The sequence below is a fragment of the Rana temporaria genome, chromosome 7 (assembly GCF_905171775.1).
Source record: "Rana temporaria chromosome 7, aRanTem1.1, whole genome shotgun sequence".
Taxonomy (NCBI): Eukaryota; Metazoa; Chordata; class Amphibia; order Anura; family Ranidae; genus Rana; species Rana temporaria.
Window position 1 is genome coordinate 179,683,098 of NC_053495.1, and position 14,131 is coordinate 179,697,228.

The 14,131-nt window shown below is 41.7% G+C and overlaps 1 protein-coding gene across 1 annotated transcript in view; it reads left to right on the forward strand.

The window, feature by feature from the left end:
• LOC120945953 (cytochrome P450 4B1-like) overlaps positions 1-12,613 on the forward strand; it is a 53,589-nt gene extending 40,976 nt beyond the window's left edge. The window contains exons 9-12 of the mRNA XM_040360550.1: positions 392-525; positions 5,675-5,739; positions 11,350-11,432; positions 12,294-12,613. Of these exons, the coding sequence (XP_040216484.1) occupies positions 392-525; positions 5,675-5,739; positions 11,350-11,432; positions 12,294-12,471 (460 nt within the window). The 3' untranslated portion in view covers positions 12,472-12,613. The remainder of the gene's footprint in view (positions 1-391; positions 526-5,674; positions 5,740-11,349; positions 11,433-12,293) is intronic.
• Positions 12,614-14,131: the final 1,518 nt, after the last annotated feature.

The following is a 14,131-nucleotide window of genomic DNA, read 5'->3' on the forward strand; positions in this document are numbered from 1 at the left end:
AGGTAAAACATTTTTAGGTAACAGTATCACCCCCTCACCCCTTTTATACTTACCTGAGCCCTCACTCGTCCAGCTCTGTGCCTGTCTGTAGTGGCTCTCTCCTCTCACTTCCTGGTCTCGTACGCTTTGCTGAGTCAAGTCTCTGACAAGGGAGCAGGTGACAGGGCAGAGCCACGCTATCTGTGTCTATGGACGCAGAGAGGGTGCAATTCAGGAGCAAGTCTGCAGGTGGAACCCCCATAGGAAACAGCTTCCTACAGGGTTCCACTGAGAAGAGGAGGAGCTGAAAGCATACAAGGAGGACCACAAAGCAAGTAAGTATGACGGTTTTCCTATTAAAAAAAATTACTTTACAATCACTTTAATATTTTTTGCTTTTGTGTGTGCTCAGGGATGATCTGGGTAGGATGCCGTATACCACTATGTGTATTAAGGAGAGCATGCGCCTGTATCCACCAGTGCCAGGAGTGGGCCGTCAGCTTACCTCACCCGTCACCTTCCCTGATGGACGAAGCCTGCCTAAAGGTCAGTGATCACAACAGTTTCACATTTTAGATTGTACATTTTTGTGCCTTTTAACCCCCCTGGCGGTATTCCCGAGTCTGACTCGGGGTGGAATTTCAGCACCAAAAGCGGTAACCCCGAGCCAGACTCGGGATCGCCTCGCAGCATCCACAGGCATGGTTCTCTTACCTTGTCCCTGGATCTTGCGATGCCTCTCCGCTGTGTGATCGAGCAGTGTCTCCTCGCTCGATTCACAGTGTCCCTGTGTGCCGCCGAGCTCCATTCCCTGCGCTGTTACGACGCACAGAGGCGGAGAACGGCGCCAAATTCAAAAAAGTAAATAAACACAATACATACAGTATACTGTAATCTGTACTATTACAGTACTGTATGTAAAAAAATACACACCCCCTTTGTCCCTAGTTGTCTGCCCAGTGCCCTGCATGCACTTTTATATAATAAAAACAGTTCTTTCTGCCTGCAAACTGTAGATTGTCCATAGCAACTAAAAAGTGTCCCTTTATGTCAAAAATGGTTTTAGACCAGCTAGAAAACAGCGATAATAAATTATAATCACTTGCAGAATTGAGCGATAGCGATTTGTGGGGAAATTCATCATAAAAAAAGTAATGACAGCGACAATTCTGCAACTGAGCAAATTTCAGTGATTTTGAGTTGATTACATTATTGAATAATTTTTATTATAATTATATTATTATTTGTTATAATTATTTATTATATTATAATTTATGATTTTGTTTTTCAAACTTTTTCATACCCAAGATGTCTACTAGACTCTTGTTTGGACAGATTTAAGTGAGTTATTCCTAAGAATTACAGGCCTACAATGTAAAACGCCAAATTTCCTTGCAAAATAATGGTACCGCTTTCAGCACCTAAAATCTGAAATAATCATACCGCTAGGGAGGTTAAAACCGATTTAATTTTTGAATGTATGCTTTTCTGAAATTGCACTTGCAGTATACCATTACAATTTGCCACATTTCTCTGAACATATAATTAGGGTCTCAGCATATGTACAAGATTTTTACCCATGGCGCATTCCAAAACCGTGGTTGCCACAAAGTTATGGTGTCATCATGCCAGTGAACATACCAAATTGTGCTAGTGTAATTTGATACTATGTCAGTTAAATCATTGGAACTAACTGTTCCTAGTATGGTGACAGCATGCTACAATAAATATTTTCTACATGTGTCCAGACAATGCCTGCTAACTGTGCATAGGCTATTCAAAAGGAAATGCACCACTTTGTAAATTAATTTCCATTTTATATTACCATACCTCCCAACTTTTTGAGATGGGAACGAGGTACACCTATTAGCAAAAGTATGTAGGCATAGGACACACCCCTGTAATGTCCCTTGAAGGAGAATTATACCAAAAAAGGGATTAGTTAAAGTGGTTGTATACCCCACTTTTTTACTTTTACCTACAGGTAAGCCTTATTATAGGCTTACCTGTAGGTATAAAGAATATCTCCTAAACCTGTACGGTTTAGGAGATATTTCCCCCGCAAGCGCAGCGGGGATCCTCGGCTAAAGGACCGGCAGCCGCCGGACCTTGCCGAATTGAAGTCTCCCGCGCGAATTGACGTCATCGCTGCTCCAGCCAATCACAGCGCTGGAGCGGCGATACACAGAAAACACGCCGAAACAAGATGACATCTCGCTCGGCGTGGACCAGGTAAGTTCTCTTCACCTCGTTTTAAGGTAAGTATTTCATAATGAGCTAGTATGCGGTGCATACTAGCTCATTATGGCTTTTCCTTTACAGGTGTAAAAAAAATATATATATATATATATATATAACAGGGTATACAGCCGCTTTAAGTCCAAAAAAAAAAAATCTTTACCGCTACTGATCCTTCTATATTGGCTTTTTTAAAATTTAAAAAATGCAGCAATTTAGAAATTGGATGAAAAGTTTAGCACTGAGAAACACTTTTTTAAGGCTAAAAAGTCCATTTAATATCTCACTATATAGATCAGACCAAAATGAGGAGGGAAGAGGGACAGAGGGACATTGTTCCAAATCAGGGACAGTCCCTCAAAATCTGGGATTTCTATCCCAGGTGGTATGCTCTAGTGCAGGGATCCTCAAACTACGGCCCTCCAGCTGTTGTGGAACTACACATCCCATGAGGCATTGTAAAGCTCTGACATTCACAGACATGACTAGGCATGATGGGAATTGTAGTTCCCGAACAACTGGAGGGCCATAGTTTGAAGACCCCTGCTATAGTGCTTTCAAGTTTAGCTCTGAATTTTTTTTTGGGCAGAGATTTTTTTGTTTTTTTCATTATCAGTTTCAATGTTTCTCCTTCTGATAACATAGTAATACATATGTGTGACTGCTGGAAATTATTTCTAAAGGGACTCTGTCACTACAGGGCCTAAAGTAAAATAACCACAGCCTGTAAAAGAAGATGCTGTATACCTACCTTTTCAGGCGGGTGTGTGTTGAAACTTTGCTACGTTGCCTATATCCAGCCAATGCAGTTATTTGACGCTAATGGGCATGCATACCTGTTCCTCCCATCACTACAGGGGATATGAGATGGCAGGAGCGACCACTGCAGGTTTCAAGGGAATGAGTATTTACACCCGTAAGTGTGTAGCTAAGATAAGCATAGTTTTGGGTTATTTCACCTGTTGTGACAGGGTCACTTTAAATATAAGCTTGAAAATATGGGGGGTGTAATGGCGCTTGCAAATAACTAAATAACCATAATAATAATTCCTGTTGATGGAAATGACTAAGTGACGCGTGGTCGTCACGATACGCGTGATGAAGAGGAGGATTGCTGGTGACGTCATCCGCTCGCGGTCGCAGAGCGGAGACACTCGGTTTACTACACGCTGTTTACTACACGCTACCTACGCTGTACAAACAGCATTGTCTGTAAGTGTTACTTGTTTTTTTGTTATTAAACTGCAAATGATTTTACACTATGGAGGCTTCCATGTTTCTCTGTTTGAGTGCCATCGCTGGGACCCTGTGAGCTGCCTTTTGGGGGATTAGTAACAGCAGGCTGGCTGTGGGATACTCTGCTATCAGCATTAATACAGGCTTTATACAAGCCTCTTTAAGGTAAGGGGCTTGTGGGAACACTTATATCCACACTGCGGATTGCCTGGCGTTTGGATTTGCAAGCACGTGTGCACATTATTATTTTGCACTGCAGTAGTTTCTGTGAAAATTCGATTACCAATGGAGCACTTATGCACTTTGAAAATCCTGGATTGTTATTTCATTTTAATTTGCACGATTGTGCACTGGACACGTTATTTATTTTATTTTGAATTTAATTAATATTTTTTATAGTATTATTTTTATAATTCTAAAATCCTGTGATGGATTTTATGGGACATTTTCACTATAGACACTTTATGGATTGGGTTGCGTTCACCCATGCATGCTGAACATTTCTTTTAACCACTTCCTTACTGGGCACATATACCCCTTCCTGACCAGGTGAAATTTCAGCTTCCGGCACTGCGTCGCTTTAACTGACAATTGCGCGGTCATGCGACGTGGCTCCCAAACAAAATTGACGTCCTTTTTTCCACACAAATAGAGCTTTCTTTTGGTGGTATTTGATCACCTCTGCGGTTTTTATTTTTTGCGCTATAAACAAAAATAGAGCGACAATTTTGAAAAAAAAAACAATATTTTTTACTTGTTACTAGTGTTAATAAATTGCCCAATTTTTTTAAAAAAACTTTTTTTTTCTCAGTCTAGGCGATACGTATTATTCTACATATTTTTGTTAAAAAAAAAAAAATCGCAAGAAGCGTCTGGTTTGCTCAAAAGTTATTGCGCTTACAAAATAGGGGACAGAATTATTATTTTTTTTTTTTTTTTTTTACTACTAATGGCGGTGATCAGCATTTTTTTTCGTGACTGCGACATTATGGCGGAGACATCGGACACTTTTGACACATTTTTGGCGCCATTCACATTTATGCAGCGATCAGTGCAATAAATATGCACTAATTACTGTATAAATGTGACTGGCATTGAAGGGGTTAACACTAGGGGGTGAGGAAGGGGTTAATGTGTACCCTGAATTGTGTTACTAACTGTGGGGGAAGGGGGGTGACTGGGGGAGGTGACCGGTGCTGTGTTGCTATGTACAAGGGACAGAGATCGGTCTCCTCTCTCCCCTGACAGGACGTGGAGCTCTGTGTTTACACACAGAGCTCCACGTCTTGTCCCTGTAGCCGCCGATCGCCAGTCCCTGGCGGACATCGCGGCCGCCAGGCATTCGCATCGGCATCTCAGCGATGCGGCGAGCGTGCGCGCACCTCCACCGGACGCGCGCGCGCCGCTGGCTGCGCGCGCAGGCCGTAAAAACACGGCCAGTCAGAGATGTAGAGCCACCCTGCGGCCGTACGACTGGAAGTGGTTAAGGAATTTTTGCATGCAATATTGTATTGAAATATATTCATTGGGTCTGACACTTACCATTGCATTATTGCACTCTTAATGGATGGAGCACTTTAATGATTTTTCACCTATTCATTATTTATTCATATATGTTTTATGAAGTTTTATTGCTGAGCATTATTTAGACACTGTAGGATTACTTTATTGTGTTTCACCTCATCAACACTGTGCTTTCATTGGCACGTTTGTTTACTTTAATAGGTATATTCTTATTATTATTTCACTCTTACTACCCTCCACATAAATTTGTTGATGTTGGATGGTTTTTTGATCTTATTCGGAGTGGAACATTTTTAGACACACAGGAAGAATTTCATTTTGATGCACTATTCTTATTTTATCATATATATATTTTTTCCATCAACAGGAATTATTATTATGGTTATTTAGTTATTTGCAAGCGGCATTACACCCCCCATATTTTCAATCTGTTATCAGTGTGTGAGCACTATTAGTTGTGGCTGCTGCTTGTTAGTTTTATTTGTTTATTTCGTTTAGTTTTATGTGCCCTTGTCAGGTTGGTTTTGCGCATTAGTTCCCCCCATTTTTATATTTTTAAATATAAGCTAAGTTGTATTGTGTGTGAACATGACGCATAAAATCTTGGAAACACACACACATACTTCTAAGTCTAAGTTCTAAATCTTATATTTACAAGCAATTGTATAATGATGCTTTGTTCTTTTTTATCTGGCAGACTCTATTGTTTTTATGAATATATATATCATGAACAGATGCCCCAGTATCTGGGATGACCCAGAGGTAAGGTTGGTGATTTTGAAACATTGCTGTGCATAATGACATGTAATTAACTGTTATATTATTAATTATTTTAACCAGTGACATCTACAATAATTTAGCAAAAGCTCTGTGCAAAATCATATTAGAACAAGTCATGTCTTCAATTTATCAAATACACCAATTCTTACATTGCATGCTGTGTACAGCCATGGTGTGCTCTTACTAAAGGCTGATTACATACATAAAGACTTGTCAGTTTATCGCAGACTGGCTGTGTACCCTATTTACTAAATACATTTCTTTACAATGTGGTGCGTTGATCAGCTGTTTTCAAGTCTAGGATGTGTTCCCTTTTACCATCTCCTTTCTTTCTCTTTTTTCTCCAAATATTCTGATATATTTATTTTTTGTTTCCTTTGAGCTCATTATCTGCCTGATTTCTATGTATGGCGTTGATTTGACCCATTTCTGCAGTCTTAGCTGTGTTCCCCACTTTTTCAGGGGACTTGCACTGATAACACTCTTTCAACTGTAGCGCCCCCCTTGCTTTCAGCATGGGCACTACGCTAAAGTTAGTGGGAATGGGAGAGTTACTTTGCTCCCATTCGGTGTTTGTTTAAATTTGGGACTTTTGTCATCCCAGGAATGTCCACTGGGTCAGTCTGTGGTCAGGGGGTGCAATGCCACCCCTGGCCGGCAGTTGGCACCAGAGGGGTTTCTGGCAGAGCAGGTTTTCTCCAGCAGCCAATTGGAGGAGTTTTCCCTCGCGGGGCATGCTGGGGGAGAGTATATCTGTGACAGGGGTCATGTGTTAAGAAATCTTCGCTGGGTCCCCGTTCCAGGTGTGGTACCCACCTTCAGGGTACGCGCATCCATGGACCCCGCCGTCGCAGCTCACCTGGCCAAAGCTGCAGACCTCACCGAACCTCATCCTGAGGAAAAAGGGGACCCCAGTGCTTCGCTGGGTTCCAGGACCTGTTGAGAAAATCCCAATCTGGGATCGGGTGTCCGGACCACTGACAGGTATGATTGCTGTCATCCAGGGGACTATATAGGAAAAGTCTACTGGGAGGATTCGCTCTCTTTATTCACCTAAGTCCTTTATTGAAATTGGCCTGTGGCAGAGGCCCTAGAGCCAGGTCTGTGAGATAGACCTGTTCCTCCCAGCTAGTTCAGAGTGACACTTCAGCTGCCAGGCCTATCATAGGGGTCTGTCCGGGGGCACTTTACCCACTCCAAGCAGAGTGGCGACGAGTTACAGAAATTGGTACTACACAGAGCAGTACTGACTGCTCCATCCAATATCCAGGCCTGATACCGCAAGGTTCTCTTCCTTTCCTTCATCAACCTTGACCTTACCAATTTATGTTGATGTTGGCCGTGTTTGGCCTGGGCAATAAAGCATTGAAATCTCTTTATTGGATGTCTGGACATTCGCTCACTACCGCTGTTCTCACAACTGCACCCCTAGACACCACCAGTGTAACTCAGTAGGCCGATCCCAAAATCAACCAGCGGCTCCTTCGGGGGTGAGCGCTACACAACCAAAGGTCTATCTATTGAGATGAGAACGTGTTAGAATAGATAGGCGGGTGGTACTTCCTCCATGTTTCCCTCTTCGTTGGGCAACAGGGTTACACATGGGGTACCTTTACTTGATCCAGTAGATGACAAACATGAAGGAACTCTAATGAATTCTCTTGGTATCTTAAGCATCACCATGGTTATTTGTGCATTATCTGGGACACGCAAAGCCAATGCCCTCTCTACTTGTCCAGAATATCACTGCTACCTCACTTTCAGCAATGGTATGGGTTTCTGCCTTGCACCTAGCGTGGACTCCATGCATGCACTTCGCTTAACTGTTTCTCTTCTGTACCTGTGTACAGGCTGAGGGCCCCAGCAGTGCAGATCTGCTCCCGCTGCTACGGACGGATCTCTGCTGAAGGAGTGCCAACCACATCTTCCTCACTGCAAGAGGCTATCTCACTAGCTACATGTACATGCTTAAAGACAGGCTGCTAGAGAAACCTACTTTTCCCTTGGTAACCACTGTATCTTCACACTGAATGAACTTTTGTACTGTTGTTTTCATACCCCAATGCGCTTTATCTGACCCACAATGAAGACTGTGTTTGCCAGTTACTTGCATTACACCCCTTTTAATAACTTCAAACAAGGCAAAGCAAAGTTTCAAAGCTTTACTGAATAAATTAACATAATGATGACAATTCAAAAATAAGTGCAAACACATTCCTAACATCCTTATTCCATAACTAAGGCTTGCTACTGCCCCAACATTGCAAACCGGAAGAAATTCTGGAAAGCCACATTCCAAAAAAAGTTCCTGCCTCTATTTAAAAAATGGATTCAAAAATACATGCCACAGCAGATAAAAATGGACAGAAGAACTGACGCGTTTCACACTAACAAACAGTGCTTAGTCATAACCCCAACATACCTGCTCAGGTTAAGCCCATAATTGGATGAGCCCATAGTGGGTTTAACACCGATTTCAGCAATTCTCTGGTCCTCCAGGCTGCGATAACTGCATAGCAACTTTCCAATCCCCACATTCCCAGGCTCCATGCGACTCTGGCTGTTTCCTTTCTCTTTTATTTTATTTTACCTGTTTTCCCCCATAGGCGTGAACCCCCTGCTCCTTTTTATAATGGAGGAAACCAATGGGCTGGACCCAGCAAAGCCCGCCAAGAAGATAACCAGGGAACACAATTCTTAGCTTCCTGACTGGAGCAGTGTGAACAAGCAGCCATAACCACTGACTGACTACAAACATACTCACAAGGGTGGTGGAAGTCATACTGAATTGCACTATTGGAATATGCAAGAAAAAAAGACAGTCACTTCCAGCGCTAAGGGGTTTTCTAAAGTGAAAGGCAACAGGGACATCAGTAGCCTAGCTCTGAGGAAGGGAAATTCGTCCCCGAAACACGTCAGCTTATACCCTGTGATGTTATATAGCACGTGATCCTACACTGTGTGGTTTTATGGCTTATAAGAGTTGCTGTTTGTGAGTACCCACCTTATATGAATTTGATCATTTATTAAATGTCATTGGTAATGCACTAGGCAAAGGCACCTTTCCATTTTTGTCTTTTATGTTACATGCAATGCACGTTTATAATGACATTGATTTAGGATTTGTACAGTTTTAGTGCACTAACTTTTGGGACACTCTATGTTTAATATTGTATTTTTCATCTTGATACACAATTGTTGCATTTGAATTTTCACTTGAATGCACTATTGCCAAACCTTGAGTATAGGAATTTCATAAATATACGATATATATACAGTACAGACCAAAAGTTTGGACACACCTTCTCATTCAAATAGTTTTCTTTATTTTCATGACTATGAAAATTGTAGATTCACACTGAAGGCATCAAAACTAAATATAAAAATAAATAAAATATATTTCATATTCTGGGTTCTTCAAAGTAGCCACCTTTTGCTTTGATTACTGCTTGGCACACTCTTGGCATTCTCTTGATGAGCTTCAAGAGGTAGTCATCTGGCGCAGCACCCCATCACTCTCCTTCTTGGTCAAATAGCCCTTACACAGCCTGGAGGTGTGTTTGGGGTCATTGTCCTGTTGAAAAATAAATGATGGTCCAACTAAACGCAAACTGGATGGAATAGCATGCCGCTGCAAGATGCTGTGGTAGCCATGCTGGTTCAGTATGCCTTCAATTTTGATTAAATCCCCAACAGTGTCACCAGCAAAGCACCCCCACACCATCACACCTCCTCCTCCATGCTTCACGGTGGGAACCAGGCATGTAGAGTCCATCCGTTCACCTTTTCTGCGTCACACAAAGACACAGGGGTTGGAACCAAAGATCTCAAGTTTGGACTCATCAGACCAAAGCACAGATTTCCACTGGTCTAATGTCCATTCCTTGTGTTCTTTAGCCCAAACAAGTCTCTTCTGCTTGTTGCCTTTCTTTAGCAGTGGTTTCCTAGCAGATATTCTACCATGAAGGCCTGATTCACACAGTCTCCTCTTACCAGTTCTAGAGATGTGTCTGCTGCAAAAGGTGGCGACTTTGAAGAACCTAGAATATGAAATATATTTTCAGTTTCACACTTTTTTGTTTTGTATATTCCACATGTGTTAATTCATTGTTTTGATGCCTTCAGTGTGAATCTACAATTTTCATAGTCATGAAAATAAAGAAAACTCTTTGAATGAGAAGGTGTGTCCAAACTTTTGGTCTGTACTGTATATATATATATATATATATATATATATATATATATATATATATATATATATATATATATATACATACAGAGATCGATAAGCACAGCACAAATGTATTTTTTTTATTGTGTGATCATTATCACCTCAAAACAATCCCTTAGACCTGGCAAATAGAGAAATTAGCAGTGAAGGAAGGTTTTCCCATATTGCAAGCATGAAACTGTCTGCTTGCACTACTCATCTTCTTAAGTCACAGTAATAAAGTCCAAAATATTATTTGTAGGAAGATGAAAGTTATTTCTTTTGATAATATACATAATTAGCTACATGCAAATGCAAAATGATTTGTCCAGGCCTTGTAGACTAGCCAAGAGAGTTACTAATAGTTTGTATGAAAACAGCTTGGGCCATCCAAGTTGTATTTGAACTCACTGTAACCAGAATGATGTGCTCATGTCAGAAATCCTAACTCTAACCCAGCCATCCAAACTGGTTGGTCCATGCAACCTATAGTCATTTCAGGGGAAATCTCCTTGTGGCAGGTAAGATCCAAAGATGATTGGCCAGAGGGGATACGTCAGTCTCACATTTTCCTCCTACAAATTGTGTAGTATGTAACATGAATGCTATAATTCGTATTGGGAGTGTGTTCGAAACACAGTGATTATGGAAATTTCCTTGGTGTACTCCCATAGTGCATCCTCAGCATTAAGGTAAAAAAAACTTTTTTTCCACAGAATCCCCCTCTCACCCCCCTTATAATTATCTGAGCCCAAACTTGATCCAGTGCTGTCCATGAAAGCATAGGCTCTCTCCCTCCTAACAAAGCAGGTGGATAGCAGAGGGAGTCATTGGCTCCTGCTGCTGTCAATCAAATCCTATGCTGAGGGAGCAGGAGGTGGGGCATAGACCGATTGTCTGTGCCAATGGACGCAGGTAGCGGAGCTGGCACGAATACCCCCCTTAGCAAGCAGCTTGCTGTGGGGTAATGGGAAAGGGGTAGGAGCCTGGAGCACTGGTGGGGAGGGGGGGGGGGTCAGGGCTGCTCTGTGCAAAACTATTGCACAGAGTAGGTAAGTATAACATGTTTTTTATTAAAAAAATAAATACAAATTATATAACTTTAAAATTATATGAATGTGGCTTGTGTAGAGACAACCCAACCAAAAAATACAAAAATTAAAGTTTATAGGCAAACATTATAACAGCATAAGTGTATGACCTGTATACCCCAAACTGTTTATTTTAGTTTTGGATATAGTTTTGTTAATTTTTTTTTTTTTTGTGTCCTATTGGAGAGCATTCCTGCTTTTCCTGTTATGGACACAAAACAGAAAGCTAGAGGAAATCCCCCTTTTATGGAAATAAATGTAAATTGATACACGTTGTGATTCTGCTTTCAGGTTTTTGATCCCTTGAGATTTTCACCTGAGAATTCCTCTGGCCGAAGTCCGCATGCCTTTGTTCCTTTCTCAGCTGGATCAAGGTATATGTCTTAATTTTACAGCGTGGGGAATTTTACATAAATGTTGATCAAGTTTTTCATGTCTTTTTATATATCAACACCTGTTTTAGGGTTAGAGACCCTTTAAAGTGGAGGTTCACCCGGAAATGACAATTTTTAAGATTAGATTGAGGCTCATTTTGTCAAGGGGAATCGGGTAGTTTTTTTTAAATCGAAGCAGTACTTACCGTTTTAGAGATACATCTTCTCCGCCGCTTCCGGGTATGGGCTGCGGGACTGGGCGTTCCTTCTTGATTGACAGTCTTCCGACAGGGTTCCGACGGTCGCATCTATCGCGTCACGATTTTCCGAAAGTAGCCAAACGTCGGTGCGCAGGCGCCGTATAGAGCCGCACCGACGTTCGGCTTCTTTTGGCTACTAGTGACGAAGTGGAGGAGAAGCTAGCTATGAGTACTTTATTCCTCTGGTTATCCGGGACACTGTTAGTGAGGTTTCCCCCTTACTTTTCCCAATTACATTCAATTGAATGAGCAGGGTGTTACAATTCTTGCTGTGGTTGCAAAGCAAAGCACTGCAGCCGCAGCATGCATACAAGCCCCTGACCACTGCCTTACTAGCTAAGAGGGAGTGGCCAAGCAGCGGTAAAACCGCAGCTTAATCACACAGTTTTACTGCCCCCTCTCCCCCCCGCTAGTGTAAATGAACCCTAACTGAAATTCAATCATTTGTCAGCACTGAAACTATAGATGTCAATTGGTGATAACTATTATCTAGGGGTACCCTCATACTGCATTCTTGATAATATGGGCTATCACTATATATAGATGTTCTCTATTAAATTAATTGTTCTCCATTAAATAATTGTTGCCCCGTATTCTCCAGAAACTGCATCGGACAGAACTTTGCCATGAATGAGTTGAAAGTCGCCCTCGCATTAACATTACAGAGATTTGAACTGAGCCCAGACCCTGAGAAAGTGCCAAAGAAAATTCCTCAGCTTGTTCTACGATCTGTAAATGGTGTCCACGTATATCTGAAGAAGTTACCACAGGAAAAATAGAACACAGAAAACAAGAATATTATTTGTGTGATGTTACTCTATTTTATATAATATACTAATTTGTGTAATTCAGCTATTTTTGGCTGAATAACCTTGTCATGATCATTCAACTAAAAAATAAATAAATTGCTGGTATTATTAACTTGATGAAAAAGTTCTAAATTATATTTAGTAACCCCCTGGCAGGAAAGAAAACACCCAGCACCTGGGGTGTACTTACATTATCCCAGGGTGGATGGATCCATGGCTTTAGTGCAGTGTTTCCCAACTCCAGTCCTCAAGGCACACCAACAGGTCATGTTTTCAGGATTTCCCTCAGATGAAACGGCTGTGGTAATTACTAAGGCAGTGAAACTGATGAAATCACCTGTGCAAAATAATGGAAAGCCTGAAAACCTGACCTGTTGGTGTGCCTTGAGGACTGGAGTTGGGAAACACTGCTTTAGTGGATGAAATAACATTGGGTGCCAATAATTTTTTGTCTTTTCCAGATTTTTTTTTTTTTTTTCACTCCAGGCTCATGGGGAGTGAGTATTAGGGCTTCGGATACCTCCAGCAACATATTTTACAGACTACCCCTCACACTCCTGCTGTCACAGTGTATAATAACAAAATGGACCATGGTGTATTGTAAAAACAATAAGCAAACATTGACAGCACTTTCTTCAGAGCTCCACAACCAGGCAGTTGGTATCTTCTTGCATCCTTGCCAAGAGGGTACAGGGATCCTCTGAGGCCTCGTACAGACGAGCGGACCGTTTTCATCGGACATGTCTGCTGGGATCATTTAGTCTGATGGCTGTACACACCATCAGACCAAATTTCCCGTGGACAGACGACACGGTGATGTGGCGGCGACGATGACACGGCGACGTGCGCGAACCCGGAAGTTCAATGCTTACACGCATGCGTTTAATCACTTGCGCAGTAGGGAAGGCTTCACTTCCTGATTCCCTTACCTTCCCTTCCCTTACCTTACCTTCCCTTACCTCACCTTACCGAAGATGGCAGCTTCGGGAGCCAACATCACATTGTAAATAAAGCCATCCAAAACAAAGGAGATCATTGTAGAAAGCTAGCCAGAGGGTTTCTCAAACTATTCCATCAGAACAATATACTAGAATACCAAAATAACTCAAAAGCAAAACGTGATAAGGGGGGTTATGGTAAACCATATATATGTGATCACTTGGATCCAAATTAGGCCCTCACCCTTGCCAGGGGGCTTGATCCACATTGCTTGGTTGTACAGCAGTCAACACTATAATAAAAGGGAGAAAGAGATAAAAGAATAGAGCAAAGGAGGAAAAAAGAGAGGGGAAAGGGAACATCTGATGAAGCCCTGCCCAGGGCGTAATGCTCTAGGTGGAGATGTCATCACACTGCCTGGTTGTAGGGTTGCCACCTCATCCCTTTAAACCCAAACACATATGAATTACACAGGCTCTGTGGCAGATTTAATGCAGATAAGACACCAAGTGAGTTTAATTACCACTTTAATCAGCCACAAAACCTGTGTAATTAATATGTGTTCAGTTTTAAAGGGATGAGGTGGCAACGCTACTTGAATGTGTCTGGAAAGTAACTTAAAATATTACCTTGTTATCTAAAATATTTTAATGTAAACTGGAACATCTAATATCTTCAGGTGTGTTGGGGG